Below are 27,058 nucleotides of genomic sequence, written 5' to 3'. Positions count from 1 at the left end.
TCGCATTCCACAAGTCCTGAAAGGACGGGTTGCTGCTGTATCACTGGCTGATGAGATTGATACTAAGACGAATTTTAACCATTTTTGACATTAGTGTAATTTTTAGCTTTCCAAATAAAGTGTTTAACTTTTTACACTATGTGGAGCTTTTTAAATTTTGGGGACGGCCTATGAAAATAATATCTGGACGGTTTGCATCCATGTTTTGAGAGGATCCTCAGAGGGCATCAAAATTCCCCTAGCTGGGTGTGTAGCCACAAGTGTCACTGACCTTCCGTAATAGGAGGTCTGTGTGAGCTGGTAAGCAAGCATTTTATCTGTATTGATGGAGGTACTTCAAATGATTACACATTCCTGGTGGGGGAGAGTGGTGATGCACTGACCAGAATACTGTCACCTTGAAAATCATTTCACTAATATGAACGTTTTTTTAATTTTTTTTTATCACTTATGGTTTGTTTTATATGGATATTCATTCATTCAGCGCGACTCTGGAAATGCATTTAACTGTACACCCTTATTGTATATGAAGAACCTGTCGGGAGAATACAAGGGATCATTTGACTAATTTTCTAATGTGTCAATGTCATCTAATTTCTGTGTTTGATTTTTATAACTTTTATAGGTTCTGCTGCTATGGGGTTGTTGTATGTCAAAAAAAGCCAAGGCGTTTCCAGTCACAATTTGAGGGGTGGGCTCCCTCCAGTCACCTGTCCTCCATCTATCCATCAGAATACATGTTCTCTCACTGTGGAGACTCTTTAAAGGTAGAGTTAGCGTCTGCAGGTATCACGGTGCCTTGCCGTGGCCTGCAGCTTATGCATGTATTTGCAAATGTGTGCAACTAAACCCCTGTTTTTAATCTATACTGTTAGACAGGTTAGTTTGGTTGGTCATAGGCTGGTTGGTAAGTTGTGACTGGAAACTCCTTGGCTTTTTTTGACATGTGTTTGCCCTTCCAGTGCTCCTTGCTGTTAAAACCAGTTATAGGTGGGGGAAGTGACCATTTTTTTGTATGGGGTTGTTGTATGTATAAGAATTGTTCTTACAAACTTCTGAATTTCTCTTTTTTTTATCTCTGATGCAGGCCTGCTCAAGATAAAAAATGTATTTTTTAATTGATTGTGTATGGTGTTCTTTTTCTCCAGTGAATAGTGATTTTTATATGTATATTTCATGTTAATTTCTAGACAGCTGATTCTTGATGGACAGTGGGATGAAGTCCTTCAGTTTATCCAGCCTCTGGAGTGCATGGAAAAGTTTGACAAGAAAAGGTGAATTTTATCATTGTGACTGATAAAACATAGTCTAAATATGTGTTGTAGGGTGATGTTACCTGACTGCATAAATAAAATCAGAGACCCAGGATTACATTTTAATACTTCTCCCATTGTCCTGTACAGGTTTCGATATATAGTCCTGAAGCAGAAGTTTTTGGAAGCACTTTGTGTGAACAATGCAATGTCAGCAGAAGAGGAACCACAGCATGTAAGATATTAATTCCGTGTGTGGGTGTACCCTACATCCTTTAGTAGGTTTTCCTTCATGGAAATATGAAGTTAGCAGATTATGCAGCATTCTGTCAGAGAGAGAAGCGCAACAATGCTTGTTTTTAGCAATGATATAGTTTGCAAGGCTGCATCTGTCAGCTCTAGTTTGTAGCTTGTATAAACGCAAAGAATAATCTTTACATAGCTTAGGTTCACAGCTATGTACTCTAGAATGCTATAGAATATAGAAAAGAGATCAATGAAGTACACAGTCTTTTTATGATTGTAAACAGTTGGTGTTTCTGCAACTGAATGTTGTGTGAAAGGGGACACAATCCTACGAAACCTGATTCCTTGAATTTCTATAGCAAGGTGGATTGGGAAGTTGCAGTTTCATAGGATACTGAGGATGTGCTGCTTTGGGGTGTTGGAGTAGCCAGGTAGGGCTGTCTTTTGCCTGGTTGTTCATTGCACATTTAGAATCATTTTGCAGATATGAAATGTGAGAAGGTGGCTTAAAAAGATGTCCAGAAAAGTGGTGGATAAAATGGGGGGCAAGTTCACTTTTTGACCAGTTAACAGAGATCCTTCTATTGCGGAGCTATTCATCCTTAAAGAAGAACCTAACCCAGCTATGGGAAAACAGTACAAGTACTGTAGATTCTGACTTTTAACCTAAATTATCCATAGCCCCACTTGTTTTTTCTAAACTGCACATCAAATGTGCTTCAACTGTGTTACCCCCCACCACCTTCAGAAAGGCCCACTCACCAGATACGATGGACCTCAAATTAGGTTAGGTCACATTTTCTCCAGATCTCTCATATAAAAAAAAAAAAACATCTGGGTAAGAATAACTAGTTATTTCATAAAGAATCTCATTTCCATCATTACAACTCCATCTACACAAATGTTCTCAATGTGGGAAGGATGTAAATATAATAATAATAAAGAAAATACAATCCAAAAGTGTAATACTGCTTTAACCACTTGCCTACTGGCCAACAGTGATTTTACTGCTAGCCGACGGCTTGAACAGGCAATGCAACGTACAAATACGTAGTCCTGCTCATGCTCACTGCGTGCCTGTCCTGGGGCGTGCAGTCCACCAGTCTGGACACAGTGGATTACGGTGCTTGGTATCGGGTCGCTGTGATTGCATTGCTCCTAGTAAACAACATCCATGAATGGAATCTATTAATGACATCATTGTTTATTCCTGTGTGCGATCTGTGATTTGGTCTCCGGTGGTCACATGGTACCATATGATAGCTGTGGTCAGTCACAGCAATGCAATAGTAAATCATGAGTTATGAATAAAAGCCACTCATAACCGTTCAAGCGATTGCTATTACAGTGATAAAACAAAAAAAAGTTGAACAAAAAAGGTTTTATTTTTTTTTTACTCACCAGTCCATATCCCTGATCACTCCCACACTAGTTATATGATGACGATGTACTCCACCGGGGACAGTATGTAAAAAAAAAAAAAAATGTGAGAAAATTTAAAACTTCTAAAAACTTGCCATACCTCTTACTAAATACCTTGGACTGTCTAAAGAGGGGTCATGTGGTGGATATTTGTAGTGTCCTGGCATATATATATATATATATATATATATATATATATATATATATATATATATACACACACAGTGCCTTGCGAAAGTATTCAGCCCCCTTGAACTTTGTGACCTTTTGCCACATTTCAGGCTTCAAACATAAAGATATAAAACTGTAATTTTTTTGTGAAGAATCAACAACAAGTGGGACACAATCATGAAGTGGAACGAAATTTATTGGATATTTCAAACTTTGTTAACAAATGAAAAACTGAAAAATTGGGCGTGCAAAATTATTCAGCCCCTTTACTTTGAGTGCAGCAAACTCTCTCCAGAAGTTCAGTGAGGATCTCTGAATGATCCAATGTTGACCAAAATGACTAATGATGTTAAATAGAATCCACCTGTGTGTAATTAAGTCTCCGTATAAATGCACCTGCACTGTGATTGTCTCAGAGGTCCGTTTAAAGCACAGAGAGCATCATGAAGAACAAGGAACACACCAGGCAGGTTCGAGATACTGTTGTGGAGAAGTTTAAAGCCGGATTTGGATGCAAAAAGATTTCCCAAGCTTTAAACATCCCAAGGAGCACTGTGCAAGCGATAATATTGAAATGGAAGGAGTATCAGACCACTGCAAATCTACGAAGACCTGGCCGTTCCTCTAAACTTTCAGCTCATACAAGGAGAAGACTGATCAGAGATGCAGCCAAGAGGCCCATGATCACTCTGGATGAACTGCAGAGATCTACAGCTGAGGTGCGAGACTCTGTCCATAGGACAACAATCAGTCGTATACTGCACAAATCTGGCCTTTATGGAAGAGTGGCAAGAAGAAAGCCATTTCTTAAAGATATCCATAAAAAGTGTTGTTTAAAGTTTGCCACAAGCCACCTGGGAGACACACCAAACATGTGGAAGAAGGTGCTCTGGTCAGATGAAACCAAAATCAAATTTTTTGGCAACAATGCAAAACGTTATGTTTGGCGTAAAAGCAACACCGCCAATCACCCTGAACACACCATCACCACTGTCAAACATGGTGGTGGCAGCATCATGGTTTGGGCCTGCTTTTCTTCAGCAGGGACAGGGAAGATGATTAAAATTGATGGGAAGATGGATGGAGCCAAATACAGGACCATTCTGGAAGAAAACCTGATGGAGTCTGCAAAAGACCTGAGACTGGGACGGAGATTTGTCTTCCAACAAGACAATGATCCAAAACATAAAGCAAAATCTACAATGGAATGGTTCACAAATAAACATATCCAGGTGTTAGAATGGCCAAGTCAAAGTCCAGACCTGAATCCAATCGAGAATCTGTAGAAAGAACTGAAAACTGCTGTTCACAAACGCTCTCCATCCAACCTCACTGAGCTCGAGCTGTTTTGCAAGGAGGAATGGGCAAAAATGTCAGTCTCTCGATGTGCAAAACTGATAGAGACATACCCCAAGTGACTTACAGCTGTAATCGCAGCAAAAGGTGGCACTACAAAGTATTAACTTAAGGGGGCTGAATAATTTTGCACGCCCAATTTTTCCACTTTTTATTTGTTAAAGTTTGAAATATACAATAAATTTCGTTCCACTTAATGATTGTGTCCCACTTGTTGATTCTTCACAAAAAATTACAGTTTTATATCTTTATGTTTGAAGCCTGAAATGTGGCAAAAGGTGTCAAAGTTCAAGGGGGCCGAATACTTTCGCAAGGCACTGTATATACACACCATAAATTGTAGACTCAATACCTTTCAGGCAGGCTAAATAATATACATGGATTTGGGTTATTTTTATCAAAGCACTACACATGGCATACTACATTTCGTGCTGGAGCAGGCTGCCTACTGTGTTCACAATGCACTAAAACAGTCACTTGGCACAGGACACAGAAGATAGTGGGGATCCGTGTAGTAGAGTGTACTACAGTGACTTCCAGCTATTAAGCTGGACCAATGTAACTGTAAAATATGGAATTCATTTTAAAAAATATATTTCTTTGTCATCTATTGGAGGAAACAAAGTCTTTAAGCTTCAGGCTATTCTGATTCCTATTAACTTAAACTGTATTATAATTGCACTGTCTGCCCTTATGTTGTAAAACGCTGCATAACTGTTGGCGCTATACTATCTAAATCTTGTATAACAATATTAAGAATTTTGCCACCTACAGGTGGATTTGACATTAGCATATAAAAAAAAACTGGGCCAGCTCAGAATAACCCCTCCTACTATTGCATGTTTCAGTTTTAATGTCTACTCTATAGCTTTGCTTTTTTTTTTTTTTTCAACAAATGCTTGTTGTTATCTGTTTTCTTCTATGTTTTTTTTTTTTTTTCTTTTATCAAGATTCTTCTCTACATCCCTGCTGGAGTTTGAAAATTGTGTACAAGCCAGCAGTTGGATGAAGCCTGCATTTTAATTACACAAAGCCACAGGTTTTTATTGTGCACCATTCTGATCTTCTAGCCGCCGCCGTCCTAAGGACAAATTATGTCACCAGTTAATAAGGAGGATGTTGATTGTCTGCACAGCATCCTTGTTTGACCCTCCCCTGCCCCTCTCTGTCAACACTGAGTGATGGAGAAAAACTAAGGGGGAAGAGAAACATTGGAATACTGGTCAGTAGCAGTCTGCAAAAGTGTATAGGATTTGGAAGAATAAATTACTGCTAACGTTGGGTGTCCTACGTGTGTGGATCTTGATGTTTTTTGTAAAACTATTAGAATAGTTTTTTACGTTTTTAGAATGGGTTGCCTCAAGACTGTCCATAATTTTAGAGGATGCCTTGACTGAAAAAAGGTTGAGAAACACTGTCCTAGCACATTACGTGAAACTTGCCTTAAAACAAAGCCCTCCAGCGGCGCACTGTCAACACTGACAGGGCTTCCATTTTCCTCTGGTCTTTCTTCCAGGTTGGCGGGCTCCAGTCCTTTGATTGGACGAGCCGTGATGATGTCACTCCCATGCATGCGTCGGAGGGGGGCGCTGTTTATGGCACAGGACTCTGAAGAAAGAGCACAGGTATGCCGTTCCTTCAGAGCGCATGTGCTGGTGACATCACGATGCTCGTTCAGGAGATATTTATCTTACCTATAGATAAGCCTTATTATAGCAGGAGAGTTTACTCACACTTTAAGAGATGTGTTAGCTATTTCACGCTATATGTGATTTAGTGAGCTTTGTTGTGGATTTGCATATCTGAAAAGTGCATTTAAGCACATTTAAGCACATTTAAGTTGTGCTGTTAACACCATTATGTGTGCTCCTGTGATGCAGTAAAACTGGAGTGCTTTATTTTTAGTTGTCTAAAGAATGCTCTATTCTTTTGTGTCCTCTGCATCTACTTTACCCATTCAGTTCATGTTTTATGCATTGCAAAAGCAAACAAATAATGAATACAAAATATAAGGCTCTAAAGTTCAGCAACAGCAGTAAATTGTTCAAGCACAGCTATTCGAGTCTAGTGATTTCTCTGTCATCGTGAAACATGTAAAAAAAAAAAATAAATAGCACCAGAAAGGAAAAGTAGATTACTGTAATGCACAGTTGATGAGATTTGCAGAAAAGTTTCCAGTTTAACTGAGATTTTGTACTATAGAGAATTGTTTTTCTGCTTTAAGTAAAAAAGCAGGGCGATGATGCCATGATCTATGGAAACTTAATCCCTCATCTGTGCCATTTTGTTTTTATGAGACTCCTCTTTTCATAATCACAGGGTTGCTTAGGATTTATACGGGGCTATCCACCATGACTAAAAATGAAATAAAGTCAACAGCAGGAATTTTTTTTAAATAATTTATAATGCAATGAAATACTAGTTTTCTCTTTTGTTAAATGACAGACACAGCTCCATATTTTCTTGACCCTTGGGTTTATGCTGCCCCCTACAGGAATAGGACACTAGGTGGAAAAAAGTTTGACTACACCCATAGGGCAGTCCCAGGGGGTATACTCCCACTTCCTGCTATAGGTCTTTAGTTTTTTTCTGCCTAGTCAGAAGTAAGGACCTAGTTCCTTGCTGGGATCTTTGTTCCTAGCATTTTTTTTTTTTAAATGGAATCTTTTGCTTTTATTATTTTCTGTTCCTGTGAGAACTACAATCATCTGCTGGACTGGGTGACAGACTGGATATTCTAGATCCCATTTCCCCAGTCCAGCCAGCGAGCGCGAACTGACCTCAGTTCTGCACTAGGTCAGCCGCCGGGCTCCCCTCCACCCCCCCCCCCAAGCCCCTCTAAACAGTCACTGTGGGTCTTTTGCTGACAGCTGCTGATGGCCATCTACCTTCTCTCCCCCCCCCCTTTGCTCTGGGTGGTCCGCTTGGCTGGGACTCGTGTCCTGGTGGCTGGGCGCCCTCAAAATTTAGGCCGTGGCTGGCGGCCTGCTGGGTCATGGCCTAATGGGCCACGCGGCCGCTTTGGGCACCGTCGTTGGGGGGGGGGGGGGGCAGCCTCAGTGCGTTTAACTGAAGCCCCCAAATCTCTCCCTGGGCATCTGCCGAAATGTGAATTCGGGCAAACGTGGCTAGGCCTCCACTGAAATTTATGCCATGGCCTACGGCCTGCTGGCCTATATGGTCAGCCTGGCGCCTCCCTTGAACCGGGTGGCGCCTAATTTTAGTGACAGTGTAGCGGCCATTACTGTTTTGACAAGGGTACTCTACGCATCCGCGTCACGGCAAGCGGCCTCCCCCTCAGGGGGGCTATGTCCTATTATGTTCTCTATAGAGGGCTTTTTTTTATGTCTGGGAGAGCTGCACAATAAAAAGGTCCTCATTATAGGAGACTTCAGTATAAGGGCTAAACCTACAATGCGCTAATAAATACATGCTTACCTTTTTAATGCTTATAATCATGATACGATTTATTGCTCCCATTTGCAACTGCAGTCAGTTTTCCTACACTCTGTCTGACGGAAGAGACCCTAGAAGTGAATAAATGTTAAGCTGGATAGTGGAGGGAAGAGATTACTCTGAAAAGGAAAGGAAGCCCCTTGTTTATACTTGTAAATCTAAAATTCCTCTGTCATGTCTCTCTCCTGCATTGAGCAGTGTTCAGTTTCTCAAAGTGGAATCTCTCCTCATTTGCAATTTCCTCTAGTTAGTGGAATTTGCTGGGAAAAAAATGGCTAAAACAACAATATTAATACAATCTAGCAAAAGAGGTAACATATTCAAAGGAAACAAAACTAGAACTATATATTTTACAGAAAGTATTATGAATGTTGTTTTTTTTTTTTACTGCCTATCTAATTTTAAATGATTTAAGCTGCTGCACATGGTGTATGTGTATTTTTAGTATGGCATTATGCCTCACTGCATACAGCAGGAATCCTCAAAACTACAGCCCTCCAGCTGTTGCTGAACTACACGTCCCATGAGGCATTGTAAAAGTCTTGCATTCACAGACATGACTAGGCATGATGGGAATTGTAGTTCCTAAACAACTGGAGAGCCATAGTTTGAAGACCCCTGTAAACAGTCATCTTAGGTAACTAGTTTTTTTTTTTTTGTAAATCTGTTGCAAAGTTCATTATCCGGAGATCCTGCCAGTGACAGCGCTTCCAGGTGCAGAGTGACTATGCAAAGACACTGGTTTAGCAGCAGCGTTGTCAGCTTGCCTTGTGCGCTCAGGTCTGATCTGATAGGCAGATCAACAGCCAACTTAAAGAGTGGAATGGCAGACTGAAAACATTGCTGCCGATTGTGAGGCAGTTGCTTAGTGTTGTCGTGTTGTCGGCCTGCAGCAGAAACTGCTGTTTATTAGCAGGTTGTCCAGTTGAAGAAACTTTGCAACAGAAAAAAAAAATGTTTACCAACACTCAGAAAGCTTGTTAACATCTCTTCACCAGCAGGACAGTTGCTTTGCTGAAATAGAACTGTAGCATTAGCTAAGGTCATTGTACAAGAAGGCTGTAAGCTATTTATATTTTGCTTAATGAACTGCAACTTGGGAAAAAAAAAAAAAAAAAATATATATATATATATATAAAGAATATATACAGTGTTTCCCTGAAAATAAGACCTACTGTTATTTTCGGGGAGGGCTGCAATATAAGCCCTACCCCAAAAATAACCCCTAGTTTAGTGTTTGTAAAATCCTAGAATCCACTCTATTATTGTTTTATATAATGTCCAGTGTGTTTCTGTAACATAATTGTGTGAAATACCTTCGGTTTGGCGCTCAGCTGATCCTCCCGCTGCTCTCCTTCTCTTCTCCCAGCTGTCAGCGGGGATTTCAGCCCCTCCCCTCTGCAGTGCCCAGAGCAGGTCACAGAAGCGCCGAGTATTATATTATAATTGTGTGAAATACCTTTGTTAAAGCGCTGCTCGGCGCTTCCGTGACCCCCAGCTGTCAGCGGGGGGGAAGAGATGGAGATCAGCTGAGCGCCGAGCGGCGCTGTACCAAAGGTATTTCACACAATAATATACTCCGCGCTTCCGTGACCAGCTCTGGACACTGCAGAGGGGAGTGGCTGAGATCCCCTGCTGACAGCTGGGAGATGAGGAGAGCAGAGTGAGATCAGCTGAGCGCTGAGTGGCGCTGTACCGAAGGTATTTCACGCACTTATATTACAGAAACACACTGGACATTATATAAAACTGTAATAGAGTGGATTACAAACACTTTTACTATGTTTACACAGGGGATTCCTGACAGGCAGGGAGAGAAGACAGCACATTACATGATAAGACCAAAAATAAGCCCACCTGTGTCTTTTGGTGCCAAAATTAATATAAGACCTGGTCTTATTTTCGGGGAAACACTGTGTGTGTGTGTGTGTGTGTGTGTGTGTGTGTATATATCTACACCTGGTCAATACCATCCCTACAGTGAAGCATGGTGGTGGCAGCATCATGCAGTGGGGAGGTTTTTGCAGCGGCAGGAACTGGGAGACTAGTCAGGATCACGGGAAAGATGAATGCAGCAATGTACAGAGACATCCTTGATGAAAATCTGCTCCAGAGAACTCTGGACCTCAGACTGGGGCGAAGGACAGGACAACGACCCTAAGCACACAGCCAAGATAACAAAGGAGTGGCTATGGGACAACTCTGTGAATGTCCTTGAGTAGCCCAGCCAGAGCCCCGACTTGAACCAGATTAAAATGGCTGTGCACCGATGCTCTCCATCCAACCTGATGGAGCTTGAGAGGTTCTGCAAAGAAGAATGGGAGAAACTGCCCAAAAATAGGTGTGCCAAGCTTGTAGCATCATACTTAAAAATACTTGAGGCTGTAATTGGTGCCAAAGGTGCTTTAACAAAGTATTGAGCAAAGGCTGTGAATACTTATGTACATGTGATTTTTTTTTTTGTTTTTATGTTTAATAAATTTGCAAAGATTTCAAATAAACTTCTTTCATGTTGCCATTATGGGGTATTGTTTGTAGAATTTTGAGAAAAATAATGACTTTAATCCATTTTGCAATAAGGCTGTAACATAATAAAATGTGCAAAAAGGGAAGTACTGTGAATACTTTCCGGATGCATAAATCAATGGAGCACTTGTCAGCTTACCCAAACCACATTGTGATCATGGAAAAAAGTTTCTCTTTCGTTCATTGGCAGACAGAGCTCCTGATTCTTCTTAACCATTGGGTTATAGTACCCCCTACAGGAGTGGGACACTAGGCAGGAAAAAGCTATGGGCAGTCAAAGGGGGTATACACCCACTCTCAGCTATGGGCACTTTGTTTTTTTTTTTCTGCCTAGTCAGGAGTAAGGACCTAGCTCCTTGCTGGGATCTCAGGTCCTGGCATTTTTTTCATTATAAATGGAATTTTTTTTTCCCCTCTTTATTATTTTGTTCCTGTGAGAACTACAATCAAGTGCCAGATGGGATGACAAACTGGATAATCTAGATCCTTAGAGTCCCCCCAGTCAGACCAGCGAGCGTGTGCAGACTGCAGCTCTGCGCTAGGTCATCCGCGACATAGCCCCACTGGACGGGGCTGGCCTGTGAGTCTAACATCTTGTGAGGATGCATATGAACTGGCTTCGACCTGAGTCGCAGAGTTTTCTCCTGGCTGACAGCACCCACATTACGATGGAGCGGTGTCCTGTCCGGAGCGGTGCCCGCCCTGTTCCTAGTGTGGTAAGTAGCTGCCCCCCCCTCCACTACTCCTGGAGGGTTTTGGGGTGGACGTTGGCCCCTCCCTGGGATGGTTGGACCCCCGGGTTCCGCTCCTTTCCCCCCAGCCCCTCTAAAATTTCAGTCACTGTGGGTCTTTCGAAACTTTAAAAATGGAGGTTGCGGCTGTTGCGGCGTCGGAGGCACCGGTTCTCTTTGGCAGCAACAGGCCCTCCAAAAAGGCGACGGTGTTCCTCTTTCCGCTTACCTTGACAACATTGTCACAAAACAGTGGGGTTGTCCAAAATGCAGTGGCGGTTAGGCGTTTTTTTGCTTGCGGTATCCTTATGAGGATTTACTGCGTAAATGGTGGTTGGTCCCACCTGTAGTGAACTCGCCGGTTTTGAGGTCAAATTGAGTTACCTTCATCCCGGATGAGGAATCCCCGACCTTTACAGGTCCAGCTAATAAGATGGCAGATGCTCTGGCTCACCATATGTGCGCTGTGGCTGGTTTGGCAATTAGGCTAGTAAATACTATTGCCCTGGTGTCGCAAACTCTGACCGAGTGGGCTTAGCTTATACGCCGAGACTTGGAGGCGGAATAGCTTCCCTCTGTCTTTGTGGAGCTGGTGGACTGGTTGGTCCAGGGGCTAATTTGTCTGTGATGCCTCTTTGTATGTGGCTCCTTTGATTTCTAGGCTGTCTGTATCAGCAGTGGTCCTTCTGCATATTGTCTGGCTGAAATGCTGGTCTGCGGACTAGACTTCTTAGAAGGCCTTATCTGATCTCCCTCTTGTGGGGGATCGCCTATTTGGAGCTTCCTTGGGTAACTTTAAGGGTCCTACAGGGGGAAAGAGTTCTCTTCTTCTTCAGACCAAGGGCAAGTAGCGTGGGACATTCTCCTCACTCCTAAGCTGCCTCTTCGTCTCTCAAGACAAGGGATCAAAAGTCAGGGCCTCCACCAGAGGTTCCAAGAGGACTTGGTCTGGCAAGCCATGAGCGGGTTCTTCCAGACCTGTGGACAAGGCTGCCTCTGCATGAAGGGGCGCCCTCACCTGTATCTGGGGTGGGGGGACGGCATTGCTGATATTTCCAGATCCATGGACCTCCCTGGTAAAGGACATGTGGGTCCACAAAGTTATTCGATCAGGCTACGAGATCAAGTTTGGGCTTGGCCTCCGAAAAGCTTTTTTCCCTTTCAACCTGCACTTGTCCCCAGATCACTTACAGGGTCTCTTTGGGGCAGTGCAAGACTTATTTCAAGGGGTGATTATTCCGGTTCCGACTTCGGAACATTTTCAAGGGTTTTTTCTCAAACCTCTTTACAGTCCCCAGGAAGGAAGGCACGGTACATCCAATTCTGCACCTCGAGGTGCTAAGCTGCTTTGTGCGAGTACAGAGTCGATTCACATGGTGGCGTCCCTACATCAGGGGGATGTCACATCTATCGACCTCAAGGGCGCCTACCTGCACATTCTATTATGTGCTGGTCGCCAGCGCTTCCTCTGTTTTGCCGTGGATGGGAACATTATCAGTTTATGGCGCTGACCTTTTGGTCTCACCCGCCGCACCTCGGGTCTTCACAGGAGTGTTGGCCCCGGTGCTGGCATTGTTTGAGTCAGTGGGGGATCGTGGTACTGGGGTACCTGGATGATCTTCTGTGAGCAGAGTCTCCGACTGCTCTGATGGACTACTGGAGATTGCTCTGCGAATTCTGAGTTCGGTGGGATCCTGAACATTCAGGAGTTCTGCTTTCATTCTGTTCACAAAAAATGACCTATCTGTGTCTGACTTTGGAATCGGCCTCAGCCAGAGTGTTTCTTCCTTGGAAAAAACTCCAGACATTGCAGGAGGCAATTCAACTTCTGTTGTTCAGCAAACAGTCATCCCTCCAGGCTTGGATGCGTGTGCTGGGCCTGATGGTGTCCACCCTTGTGGTGGTCTGTTTGCACAGTTCCACACAAAATCTCTTCTAAAGAGATTCTGGTGAAATGGGTCAAGGATCCATGGTCTTTAGTGTTGGCTTCACTCTCTGGCACTTCGACAGTAAAAATCCTTCTCCTCCTGTACTGGACGGCTGGCCCTGCAGATGCCAGTCCGTCCGGGTGGGGAGGTGTCCTCCGCAGACGTGCTCAGGGGGTCTGGACTGTGGTAGAGCCCAGACTGCCGATTAGTATACTGGAACTCAGAGCGATTAGACTTGTCTGGCTTATTGGACAATCGTCTTTAGGGGTGTCCAGTACTAATTCATTCTGACAATGCCACGGCCATGGTCTATGTCAATCACCAGGGGGGGGGCACATGAAGTGTCCTGGCAGCTCGGTAATAGCTGGCATTCTAAGGTGGGCTGACTGATTTGTTCCACCCCTCTGAAACTTCTCCCGCAACTCCTGTGCAGGATTCAGGCAGAAGGGATTCCGTTCCGCTCATTCTAGTGGCTCCAGGCTGACCTCGCCGGTCTTGGTATGCCGGTCTGGTACGGCTGGTTGCCAATGCTCCTTGGGGACTTTCTCTCAGGGAGGATCTGCTGTCCCAAGAACCAATCTTCCGTCCTGTTTTACAGTCGCTGGCTTTTTAACGGCTTGGTTGTTGAACACCAGGTGCTGAAGGGTGGAGGTTTGGTGAATATATGATTCCTGCGCTGTTAAAAGCTAGGAAATCTGCCTCTAGGAAGATCTACCATCTTGCATGGAAGACGTACATTCCCTGGTGTGAGTCTCTTGGGGTTCATCCTCGCCCCTTCTCGGTGGATCATATCCTAACCTTCCTTCAATGGGGGGGGGGGGGGTTGAACACAAATTAGCCTTTAGTACCATCATGGGCCAGGTATCGGGTTTTGGCGGTCTTTTTCCAACGACCTTTGACCAGACTCCCTGGTGCGTACCCTTTCTTCAGGGTGTCCGACATTTGGTTCCTTCAGTGTGGGCCTCGTTGCCGCCCTGAAATCTTAATGTGGTGCTTTCAGCTCTACTAAAGCTTCTCTTTGAAAATATTTGGGAGGTTTCCCTGCTTACGCTGCCCTAGAAGGTGGCCTTCTTTGGTGGCTATCACCTCTGCATGCACGGTGTTTGCATTGTTGGCGTTATCCTGTCTTTTACCTTTATGGTGCTATCCTGTCTTTCACCTTATGGTGCTTCACAGGGCTAAGGTGATGCTTTGCCTCTGTCCCTCATTTCTTCCTAAGGTAGTCTCTGACTGTCATTTGAATGAAGATATTGTGTTGCCTTCCCTATGTCCCAGGCCTAAACTTCTGAAGGAAATTGCCTTGCATGTCTTGGATGTGGTCCAGGCAATTAGGGTGTACCTGGCAGCTACGGAGTCTTTTGGGAAGTCACTCTATTTGCGGCAATCTTGACTGGACTTGAAGCAATGCCTGTGTAATTTTTAGGTCTATGGACCTCAAAACGCATCAAGGTTGGACCAAAATAGTGCAGGGACTACTTTGAAGTCGTTGTGACTTGAAGTCACACAGATATAAACCGTACTAATTGGAAATCATGGGGTATGACTTGTCATGTGACTTTGTAGTCCCAAGTCGCAGGACAAGTCGCACAAGTGTGAAAGGGGCCTTAATGTGCATCATGTAAACCCTAATTGAGTGGATGTTAGGTTGATAAAGCATTGTGTATGTTAAAAATTATTTTGTTTTTATTTCACTGATGACCTCCTGCTGCCACTTCTTGTCTGCATGTACTTAAGCCAGCCATAGGCTGTACAAATCTTGGCCAGTTCCTGTTGAACTGATTCGAACCATGGGCAGGTTGAATGTACCAAAGTTGATCGGATCATGACGACCATAAAATCCTGTCAGGCCTCCCTTACCACCTAGATAGACAGTCCTGAAGGATGACATGCATAAGCTGCGCAAGAGTTTCTAATGCAGAGAATCAACACGGTGGAGCATGATCTATACCCTCTTTCTGCATCATTCAAAGTTCTGGAGGATAAAAAGATGCATGCAGCTAAATTAGGAGACTGGGAATAACCTGCATTTCGTAGGGCTCAGAGGGCAAAAACCCTGAGCAATTCCTTACGAAGTGGATGAAGACTGCCTTGGGGGCAGCCACCTTCTCCCCTCTCTTCTCCTTCAAGAGAGCTCATCAGATCGCTCTGAGAGCCTCCCTGCCAGGGGTTCCCCAAGGCCACTGCTGGCGAAAATTTTGTATTTTTATGATTGGGATGTGGCATTGTGGAAGGCTCGTGATTTGCCAGATTTGACCTACAATATTATTGTCATCACTATCTGCCTGGATTTCTCAGCTGCAACGCTGAAACAGAGACCCATTTCAAGGGATAAAGAAGAGCTTGAGAGATAAACATCTCCCCTATTGCTTGTTCTACCCCGCGAGGGTTCATTTGATAAAGGCAAAGCTCTATTTTTTGCAACCCCAGCGGAAGGGGATTAGTGGCTTGACTCCTTTTGGCATCCAGTCCTGTGTCCTGTTTTCTCGGTTTAACCCTCTGTTTTTTCCTGCTTTACAACCTTGTGGCCTATGAAGGGTGTCATACTACATCCAGATCCTTCTTTCCTTTCCCTTCTTTGATGCTCTCCTACAAACGGTTACACTACAGGAACTACCCTGCCACATTGCAACCATGGCTAGAAACTCCCATACCATAGCTCGGGCAGCGGAGTACTATGCAGTAATCTTGTACTGAACTGTTTTTTGTCCTCTGGATGAGAGAATATTTCCTCCATTTTGTTAATATTTTATAGGGGTTATGCTCGTAATCAGTTGGGGATTATAAGTCAGGTGGATAGGGATTGTTCTATTGTGTGTATGCTTTTGAAGGGTTATTTTTATTTTTTTGTTATGCTTTGTTTTTTGTTTTTCTGCCTGTGTTGCGTATTGAACTTGCGGTACATAGGTGCAAGACTGCACTGCTAGAGAATGGCATGCATGACCACTTGTCAACCTTGATTTCAGGGTTCCGCCTATATTTTTTCATGTTGTTTATACCACCAATAAGATGGAGCTACAAACTCTAATCATCTCCTGGAATGCTAGGGGTCTTAACTCAAAAATGAAGAGATCTCTAGTCTTTATCATATACAGCAATATAAACCCCATATTATTATTTTTTCCAGGGGACACATCTTATTGAGTCTAAGGTGATTGCCCTTAAACAGCCATCTGTGGCACATACACTGCACTTATTCCAACTATGCCCGGGGGGAGGGGGGCCAATGTATTGATTGCTAAAACTTTATGCTGCTCCATTACTACCATTGTAACTTCTCCCTGCTCTATTCAAAACTAAAGAAAACTAAATAAAGATATTTTTTTTTTTAGACTAGAACCCCTCTTTGCCGATCACTCCATTGGCTTACGCTCACCCACTGAAAAATGATCAAAATACTGATGGGAGGAGCATTCACCCTTAAACCCCAAAGAGGGAGAGTCAGGGATGAAAAAAGAGGGATTTCAATAGTGTCTGGCATAAACAAGCGTATAAACCAACATTAAAAAATTGTCTTTTATTAGTATCAAAAAATAAAAAAAACACATGAATAAACTATGATATGGGGTACATCATATCCAATAGTGTATCTCACAGAACAATCATAATATCAGATGTGGGTCAATCTGAGGCTGGATCTACGCATTTCGCCCAAGGATGGGGGCTTCTTCAGGACCCCATATCAGATGTAATAGACACCACTAGAAGCATAAAATACAGTCAAACAAATCTTAATATAGAACATTTATATTTAATTGACATCATATAAGTATCAAAATAGTGACATATGCATATACATCAAAAACACACACGATCACGTTCAAGACGAAAAAAGTCAAGATTCTGGACAATCAACATACACAAAAAAAAAAAAAAACCCACACACAAAATAACCCCACCCAAGGAGCAATGATTAAAACCCAAAAGAGATAAAGACTGGGGGAGCGAGATAGACAACCAATAGTGTCAATAGAGTGATTTGTTTGTCAGCGGAGTGTTTTTTCCTCTAACACTGTTTTTTACACCCACTTTTTTATTGTAGTATATCCTTTTTTCTCACCTGATGAAAGTATTGCCGGCCAGGGCTATAATTCTCTTTCTTATCTATCACCTAAGGTATTATATTTTTGTTTATATTATACAGTGCCTTGCGATAGTATTCGGCCCCCTTGAACTTTGCGAACTTTTGCCACATTTCAGGCTTCAAACATAAAGATATAAAACTGTTACTTTTTGTGAAGAATCAACAACAATTGGGACACAATCATGAAGTGGAACGAAATTTATTGGATATTTCTAACTTTTTTAACAAATAAAAAACTGAAAAATTGGGCGTGCAAAATTATTCAGCCCCCTTAAGTTAATACTTTGTAGCACCACCTTTTGCTGCGATTACAGCTGTAAGTCGCTTGGGGTATGTCTCTATCAGTTTTGCACATCGAGAGACTGAAATTTTTGCCTATTCCTCCTTGTAAAACAGTGTAAAGGAGATAACCGTGCTAATACAATATGGAAAGCTGCAGCTTCAGGTGAGACAGCACCAAAAACGACAAATAGGGAAAAAAGCCGTGCTAGTGACTCAAAACCAGAAACTAAAAATGATAGTCTCTAAAAAAACAATTACAAATAGGTACCTAAGGTGAAGTCATTCACACATGTAGCAACACATGTGACGTCACTACGCTGCCCGGAGGAACGGGCTGTACGAGAGCCGGCCGGCTTTACATGTTTGACAAGCGTTTTATTTCTCTAATTATGTGAGTATGTTTTTAATGTTTAACGAATAAAGAGTCTGAACGATATCACACTATCCAGTCCCCCTTTTTTCTTGCACATGCACTGAGTCCTACTCTGTGAACGCTATTGGTATCATCATCATTCTGGCTATCTGGAGGCTCTGGCTGTTGTGATCTTGCCTAAGGAGCGCTGTGTGGAATATCATTGTATGTTTATCATTTCTTCCATCTGGTAAGGAGATAAGTGTGCTACCTGTGTGCAGCACTGAGGTGTTAACCCATTGGATTTCCTTTTATTCACCATTTTGGGCATTCCTTTCTGGGACTTTACCTACCTCATAATTAAGAACTTTATGGTCTTTGACCTAAATGACATATATTTTCATTGCAACATTCATATTTATTGTTATCACTGCTTATGTATGGACTCCATTTGTTAAGCTGATGGTGTATCCTATGTACATGTGTTGCTACATGTGTGAATGACTTCACCTTATGTACCTATTTGTAATTGTTTTTTTAGAGACTATCATTTTTAGTTTCTTGTTTTGGGTCACTAGCGTGGCTTTTTTTTCCTTGCAAAACAGCTCAAGCTCCGTGAGGTTGGATGGAGAGCGTTTGTGAACAGCAGTTTTCAGTTCTTTCCACGGATTCGCGCTTGGATTCAGGTCTGCACTTTGACTTGGCCATTCTAACACCTGGATATGTTTATTTGTGAACTATTCCATTGTAGATTTTGCTTTATGTTTTGGATCATTGTCTTGTTGGAAGACAAATCTCCGTCCCAGTCTCAGGTCTTTTGCAGACTCCATCAGGTTTTCTTCCAGAATGGTCCTGTATTTGGCTCCATCCATCTTCCCATCAATTTTAACCATCTTCCCTGTCCCTGCTGAAGAAAAGCCGGCCCAAACCATGATGCTGCCACCACCATGTTTGACAGTGGGGATGGTGTGTTCAGGGTGATGAGCTGTGTTGCTTTTACGCCAAACATAATGTTTTGCATTGTTGCCAAAAAGTTCGATTTTGGTTTCATCTGACCAGAGCACCTTCTTCCACATGTTTGGTGTGTCTCCCAGGTGGCTTGTGGCAAACTTTATACAACACTTTTTATGGATATCTTTAAGAAATGGCTTTCTTCTTGCCACTCTTCCATAAAGGCCAGATTTGTGCAGTATACGACTGATTGTTGTCCTATGGACAGAGTCTCCCACCTCAGCTGTAGATCTCTGCAGTTCATCCAGAGTGATCATGGGCCTCTTTGCTGCATCTCTGATCAGTCTTCTCCTTGTATGAGCTGAAAGTTTAGAGGGACGGCCAGGTCTTCGTAGATTTGCAGTGGTCTGATTCTCCTTCTATTTCAATATTATCCCTTGCACAGTGCTCCTTGGGATGTTTAAAGCTTGGGAAATCTTTTTGTAGCCAAATCCGGCTTTAAACTTCTCCAAACAGTATCTCGGACCTGCCTGGTGTGTTCCTTGTTCTTCATGATGCTCTCTGCGCTTTAAACGGACCTCTGAGAATATCACAGTGCAGGTGCATTTATACGGAGACTTGATTACACACAGGTGGATTCTATTTATCATCATTATTCATTTAGGTCAACATTGGATCATTCAGAGATCCTCACTGAACCTCTGGAGAGAGTTTGCTGCACTGAAAGTAAAGGGGCTGAATAATTTTGCACACCCAATTTTTCAGTTTTTTATTTGTTAAAGTTTGAAATATCCAATAAATTTAGTTCCACTTCATGATTTTGTCCCACTTGTTGTTGATTCCTCACAAAAAATTACAGTTTTATATCTTTATGTTTGAAGCCTGACATGTGGCAAAAGGTCGCAAAGTTCAAGGGGGCCGAATACTTTCGCAAGGCACTGTATACTTTCTTATATTGGGGATTTATATACAGATGATGTTTTTTTGGTTGTCTATCTCGCTCCTCCAGTCTTTATCTCTTTTGGGTTTTTGATCATCGCTCCTTGGGTGGGGTTATTTTGTGTGTGTGTGTGTGTGTGTGTGTGTGTGTGTGTGTGTGTGTGTGTGTGTGTGTGTGTGGTTTTTTTTTTTTTTGTTTTTTTTTTTTTCTTTTTGTGTATATTGATTGTCCAGAATCTTGACTTTTTTCGTCTTGAATGTGATTGTGTGTTTTTGATGTATATGCATATGTCACTATTTTGATACTTCTATGATGTCAATAAAACAAACAATATAAATGTTATATATTGAGATTTGTTTGACTCTATTTTATGTTTCTAGTGGTGTCTGTTATGGGATCCTGAAGAAGCCCCCATCCTTGGGCGAAATGCGTAGATCCAGCCTCAGATTGACCCACATCCGATATTATGATTGTTCTGTGAGATACACTATTGGATATGATGTACCCCATATAATAGTTTATTCATGTGTTTTTTATATTTTTTGATACTAATAAAAGACAATTTTTCATCCAGGACTTCTCCATAGCTTCTCTCATCCCCTGGAACTCCGTACCCCAATCTGTAAGGCGATCCCTGAAAACCCATCTTTTTAGAACAGCCTTTTCTGCTTCTAATTGATATTCTGATATTTTTTTGCTTTCGCCATCAGCTCATCTCCTACAGTTAATAACTTTTGTATCACTTGTCCTCCCTTCCCTCTTAGATTGTAAGCTCCAATGAGCCGGCCTCTCTGATTCCTTTTTTATTGAATTATATTGTAACTGTTCTGTCTGCCTTTATTTTATAAAACTCTGCCCAATCTTTTGCAGTATAATATTCCTGTTTAATAATAGTAACATTTTCTTTTGTATTTACCAAGTTACTTGTGGGTTATGAGAAATCATTTAAAAAGATATAGAGTGCATTTGTCCTTTTTTAATATAAATTTTAAGTGGTTGCTTATTCACAAGGAAAACAATATATTTATCTATCAATGTAGGTCTTCTGATGTACAGTAGGTTTATGGAATTTGTGAGAATTCAAATATATTTGTAAATGAACAGAACCTAAACATTGGTGTTTTGTTCTTGTTACAGCTTGAATTTACAATGCAAGAAGCTGTGAAATGCCTTCATGCCCTTGAAGAATATTGCCCTTCCAAAGATGATTACAGTAAATTGTGTCTTCTGCTAACTCTTCCAAGGCTCACAAACCACGCAGAGTTCAAGGACTGGAATCCTAGCACGGCACGAGTGCACTGTTTTGAGGAGGCTTGTGCTATGGTAGCAGAGTTTATCCCAGCTGATCGTAAACTAAGTGAGGCTGGATTCAAAGCCAGTAATAATCGTTTGTTTCAGCTCATTATGAAGGGCTTGCTCTATGAATGTTGTGTGGAGTTCTGCCAGAGCAAGGCCACCGGTGAAGAGATTACGGAGAGTGAGGTTCTACTTGGAATAGACCTTCTCTGTGGTAATGGATGTGATGATCTGGACTTAAGTCTTTTATCTTGGCTTCAGAACTTGCCCCCTAGTGTGTTTTCTTGTGCCTTTGAACAAAAGACCCTGAATATCCATGTTGACAAGCTTATGAAGCCCAGCAAGGCTGGGTATGCTGACCTTCTTACTCCGCTCATCAGCAAGCTTTCCCCTTACCCCTCTTCACCAATGAGACGTCCACAATCTGCCGATGCCTATATGTCTCGCTCTTTGAACCCAGCCTTAGATGGACTGACATGTGGACTGAGCAGTCATGATAAAAGATCAGGTGACCCTACAAGCAAAACCTCTCCAATGTCCCACTCGTTTGCCAACTTCCATTATCCTGGAGTACAAAACCTCAGCCGCAGCTTAATGTTGGAGAGCTCAGACTGTCACAGCATCTATGAAGAATCATCTGAAAGGTATACAACAACTTTTTTGATGTGGCATTATAGGGCATAAATAACATTGTAGCAAATGTTTAAGTTGATGAAGACTTTATAAAATATTTTTATTGAAAGCTTTTTCTAGAGATCTGCAGTTTAGTTTTGTTCATCAACCATTTCCATGACAGTCCCCATATTCACTGTATTTTGTTTTTATGATTATGAACCCCCAAAAATGGTAACGTGATCCTTGGGTGCAAGGAACATGGACATCTGTATAATTGTTGGTTTGTTTTTTTAACCACTTAAGCCCCGGAAGATTTTACCCCCTTCCTGACCAGGGGGTATTTTGTGATTCGGCACTGCGTGACTTTAACGGACAATTGCGCGGTCGTGCGATACTGTATCTAAACGAATTTGGCATCCTTTTTTTCCCCACAAACAGAGCTTTCTTTTGGTGGTATTTGATCACCTGTGCGATTTTTTGATCATGCGCTATAAACAAAAAAAGAGCATAAATTTTGCAAAAATAGCAATATTTTTCACATTTTTTTTATATGAAATTCCCCCCAAAAAAATGTAAAAATCAACATTTTTTAACATTTTCGGCCAATTTTGTTTTATGCTACCTATGTTTGGTAAAAAAAATCGCAAAAAGCGTATTTTGATTGGTTTGCGCAAAAGTTATCGCGTTTACTAACAAAGGGAAAGATTTTTGTCATTTTTGTTGTTTTTTTTTTAACGCGTAATGGCGGCGATCTGCGATTTTTTTTTTTTTTTTTTTGCGGTGCTGCGACATTGCGGCGGACAGATCGGACCCTTGACTGACTTTTTTTGACACTTTTGGGGTTACCAGTGACATTTCTACAGTAATCAGTGCTATACATATGCACTGTTACTGTAAAAATACACTGTCAGTGAAGGGGTTAACTTTTTTTGAAAGGGAGGGGCTATGTGTGTCCCTAAGGGCGTGCTTTCTACTGTGATTGGCTGTGGCTTCAGATGTATGAACAGTGATCAACGGTTCTACATAGTAGAACCGTATGATCATCCTTCATACACAGGGGAGAATGACAGGCAGCTTGTTTACACAAGCCGCCTGACTTTCTCCCTCTCCCCCGACGATCGCAGAGTGACTGGCGGACATCAGGTCCGCCGGTCACACGCGCAGGGGGGTGTGTGACCGCGCGGGAGCGGGCCTCCGGCGGCTTTGCCTGTGAGGGGCTGACTACCGACGTAGATCTGCGTTAGGCAGTCGGCAAGTGGTTAAATCAACAATCCTTTCTCTCTCGTTCATTGATGGATACAGTTCTCTCTGATTCATATCAGAAGGGTAATACTGCCCCCTACAGGAGTAGGACACTAGGCACTAAAGTTCTGGCTACGCCTATGGGCAGTCCTGGAGGGTACACCCTCTCTCTTCCTGCATAGGATGTCACTTTCTACTTGGGCGTCTAGTGCTTCCTGGGCTTTTTGCCATACAGGCATCTATGCTTCAGGTTGCAAGACGACTACCTGGTCATTTGTTCCCACCTTTGCCACGTTTTACAAGGTGGATGTGCTGGCATCTGCAGATGCCTCTTTTCGGCAGCAAGGTTTTTTGCTGGCTGCTGTTTAGAGGGCTTTTGGCCTTCCTTGAGGGTGTTTACTGTTTGTTTTCAGGTGGGCCTCATCTTTTGTTCTGATGAGTCCTATGTTGCCTGGTCGGCTATGTTTGGCCTTGAGGACTTGTTCTTTTTTGCTGTTACCACCCCTCATTTTATGGCACTGCTTTGGGACGTCCCTACTGATATGAATCAGAGAGCACTGCCTCCGTCAATGAACGATAGAGAAAACTGGATTTTTGACTTACCGTAAAATCCTTAATCTCTTAAGTTCATTGACGGACGCAGTACCCGCCCCTCTATTTTGAGTTGGGTTGGTATTACTTTCTGACACTGCTTTGATACGAAACTGACATCCTATGCAGGAAGAGAGAGGATGTACCCTCCGGGACTGCCCATAGGCGTAGCCAGAACTTCTGCCTAGTGTCCTACTCCTGTAGGGGGCAATATTACCCTATTGATATGAATCCGAGAGAACTGCGTCCGTCAATGAACTTAAGAGAAAAGGATTTTACGGTAAGTCAAAAATCCAGTTATTCTCCCTTGCTCTATCAGAAATGGAAAAAAAAAAATGCCTATGGTTCCAATATAAGTCTGGACTCTGAGTAGGCCATGCAAGGACATTCACCTTTTTCACCTTCAACCACTGTGTGGTCATTTTTGCTGTGTACTTTGGGTCATTGTCATGTTGAAAGGTAAACCTTCTTCCCAGTGACGACTTTCTGGCATAGGGCAGCAGATTTTCCTCAATACCTCAATAAGTTGACAGTATTTTGCCCCGTCAAGTCCCTGCTACAGAGAAACACCCCCATAACTGGATACTACCACCTCTATGCTTTACTGTAGGAATGGTGTTTTCTCTTTCGTTCACTGACTGACACAACCCCATATCTTCAGACCATTGGGCTTTAGGCTCCTTTCACACTTGTGCGACTTGTCATGCGATTTCGGACTGCAAAATCGCATGACAAGTCGTTCTCCATTATTTCCAATGAGTACCATTCATATCTGTGGGACTTGAAGTCGCACCGACTTCAAAGTAGTCCCTGCACTACTTTGGCACGATTTTGAAGCGTTTTAAGGCCAAAGACATTCAAGCCCAGTCAAACTTGCATCAAAGTCGCTGGAAAATCGCGGTACAATTTCGCGACCTTGAAGTCGCACAAGTGTGAAAGGGGCCTTAAAGCGGAGTTCTACCCTGGGAATACTTTTTTTAATAAAAATACCCCTGGGACAGTCAGGGCTAGTACATTCCACAATTGCTAGCCCCTGATCTGTCCCGGGTTGCACTTACCTTTTAGAAGAAATACTTACCTTGAAAAAATATTGTCCAGCGCTGCCATCTCAGGTGTGGGCAGCTTGAAGCTTGCGCTATCCTCTTCTGCGTCCTCTTCCGTCTTCTTCGGTCCCACGATGCACTGCACCGGCTCTGCCGTCACTTCCGGTGCCGCAGCGTCATCCCTGCACAGCTTCTGGGCATGCCCAGAAGCTGTTTAGCAAGGTATGACGGTGCCTGCACCGGAACTGACGTCGGAGCCGGTGCAGGCGCATTGATTCCTGGGAGCGATGACGTTCAGCTCCCAGGAATCATTGCAAGCCAGGAAGTGATGAATCGCCGTGGCCGCCGAGGGGAGGAAGAGGAAGTAAGGTAAGTATATTTTCTTCTAAACCAGGTAAGTATAAAAAAAAATTGAGATTTATCCATTTGTTTTTCAGGTGACCCCGGGCATGAAGATGGAGGTAAGTTTAATTTTAGGGTGGAACTCCGCTTTAAGGCTGCTCTCTTCAGGAGTAGGACTAGGCGGAAACCTTTTTGGTTATGCCCCTGGGGCAGTCCCGGAGGGTAAACTATAATTTCCTGCTATAGGACTTAAGTTTTTTTTCTGCCTAGTCAGGAGTAAGGACCTGGCTCCCTGCTGGGATCTGTGCTCCTGGCATTTTTTCCTTTTTCATATTGAATTTTTTACTTTTTCTTTATTATTTTTTGTTCCTGTGTGAACTACACTCATCTTGTTCCTGTGTGAACTACATTCATCTTGTTCCTGTGTGAACTACACTCATCTTGTTCCTGTGTGAACTACACTCATCTTGTTCCTTTGTGAACTACACTCATCTTGTTCCTGTGTGAACTACACTCATCTTGTTCCTGTGTGAACTACACTCATCTTGTTCCTGTGTGAACTACACTCATCTTGTTCCTGTGTGAACTACACTCATCTTGTTCCTGTGTGAACTACACTCATCTTGTTCCTGTGTGAACTACACTCATCTTGTTCCTGTGGGAACTACACTCCTCTTGTTCCTGTGGGAACTATACTCCTCTTGTTCCTGTGGGAACTATACTCCTCTTGTTCCTGTGGGAACTATACTCCTCTTGTTCCTGTGGGAACTATACTCATCTTGTTCCTGTGGGAACTATAATCAACAGCCAGACTGGGCAACGCACTGGATATTCTACATCCTTATGGCCTTGCCAGTCTGGCCTGCGAGCGCGGCCCAACTATTAGCTCTGCGCTAGGTTGGCCGCAACATAGCCCCACTGGATGGAGGCGAGTGAAACACCCCCGAGGTCGCATAGCTCTGGTCACGACAGCAGTCACGATCAGAGTCGCAGCGTACCTCAGGGCCGCAGCACCCACATTCTATGATGGTGCGGTGGACTGCTGGGAGTGGCGCCCGCCTGGTGATCGTGGTATGGTGAGTAGTGTCCCCCCTCCTTTCTTACAGAATTATTAGGGTGGTTGCAGGCCATCCCTGAAGATGGTACGCCCCTCCTGTGTCCTTCCTCCCCCTCATGCTTTTCCCCCCTTCTTCTAAGTGGGGTTCCCCTTGCATAGGTGCCCTCATCTGCCCCCTGTTTCCCCCTGGTCCTTTTGTGGGGGCATGGGTGCATTTAGGTAGGGGGGCTTGTCTGGTGCTGGGCCAAAGAAGTAGTGGGTGGGTGTTGCTTGGAGGTGTCCATACTGGGGTGTTGTGGGGAGGGGGTCCTCTCGTGGGGTCTGTCTCTTTCCCTGAGGTCCAGGGTCCTGTGCAGCGCTGCATCGTGCCTCCATTTTGCCGTGGATTCTTTATTCCTGGCTTCAGTGGCCATGTTTGTGTAGTCCAGCGGCCATGTTTTTGGTTTCCACATAGAGATTAACCATTTCCTTACAGCTGACGTCATATGATGTCCAGGGCTTTAAGTGGGTGATTCTTTGCCGCATGATATAGTTGAAGTACTGGTCAGACGACCAGGCTTCTAAAAAGGTGCTGACTGATCTTTCTTTTGTAGGTGACCGTTTGTTCGGTGCCTCTGTCGAAGAGATCATTAAGGGTCTAACGTGAGGTAAGAGCACATTGTTTTCACAGGTTGCTCGGGGCAAGGAACCTCATCGTAAACTTGGTCCTTTCTTCTCGGCTCACAAGCGGCCACCCGTAACTTTGCGGGATGCTCCATGAGACCCTGGAATGGTAAGTCCAAAGTGGGCACTTCTGGTTCCGCTGACAAGCCTTCACCAGCCTGAAGGGGGGCACCCTCACCCGCATCCGGGGTTGGGGGACGTCTTCGTCTTTTTTCGGAATCATGGACCATGCTCATTCAGGACAACTGGGTCCAAGAACTGATTCAGTTCAGTTACAAGATCAAGTTTTGGTCCTTGCCTTCAGCAAGGTTCTTTCCTTCCAACTTATGCCTGTCTCACGAACAGCTACAGGGCCTATACAGAGCAGGACCTGTTAGCACAAGGAGTTATTGTGCTGGTTCCAGAGTCGGAACGGTTTCAGGGTTTTTATTCAAACCTGTTCCCAGGAAGGAAGGCAAGGTTCATCCAATCTTGGATCTCAAGGCTCTGAACCACTTGTGCGGGCTCAGAAATT

The 27,058-nt window shown here is 43.3% G+C and overlaps 1 protein-coding gene across 1 annotated transcript in view; it reads left to right on the top strand.

Annotated features, from left to right (window-relative positions):
* Positions 1-27,058, top strand: part of WDR47 (WD repeat domain 47) — a 153,840-nt gene that overhangs the window by 64,547 nt on the left and 62,235 nt on the right. The window contains exons 3-5 of the mRNA XM_082264966.1: positions 1,191-1,274; positions 1,404-1,488; positions 20,833-21,635. Coding sequence (XP_082121092.1) covers positions 1,191-1,274; positions 1,404-1,488; positions 20,833-21,635 — 972 coding nt within the window. The remainder of the gene's footprint in view (positions 1-1,190; positions 1,275-1,403; positions 1,489-20,832; positions 21,636-27,058) is intronic.

The sequence above is a fragment of the Pelophylax lessonae genome, assembly GCF_965119305.1.
Source record: "Pelophylax lessonae genome assembly, chromosome: 8".
NCBI lineage: Eukaryota > Metazoa > Chordata > Amphibia > Anura > Ranidae > Pelophylax > Pelophylax lessonae.
The sequence above is the reverse complement of the archived record's forward strand: the minus strand, read 5'-3'. Positions and strand labels throughout refer to the sequence as shown.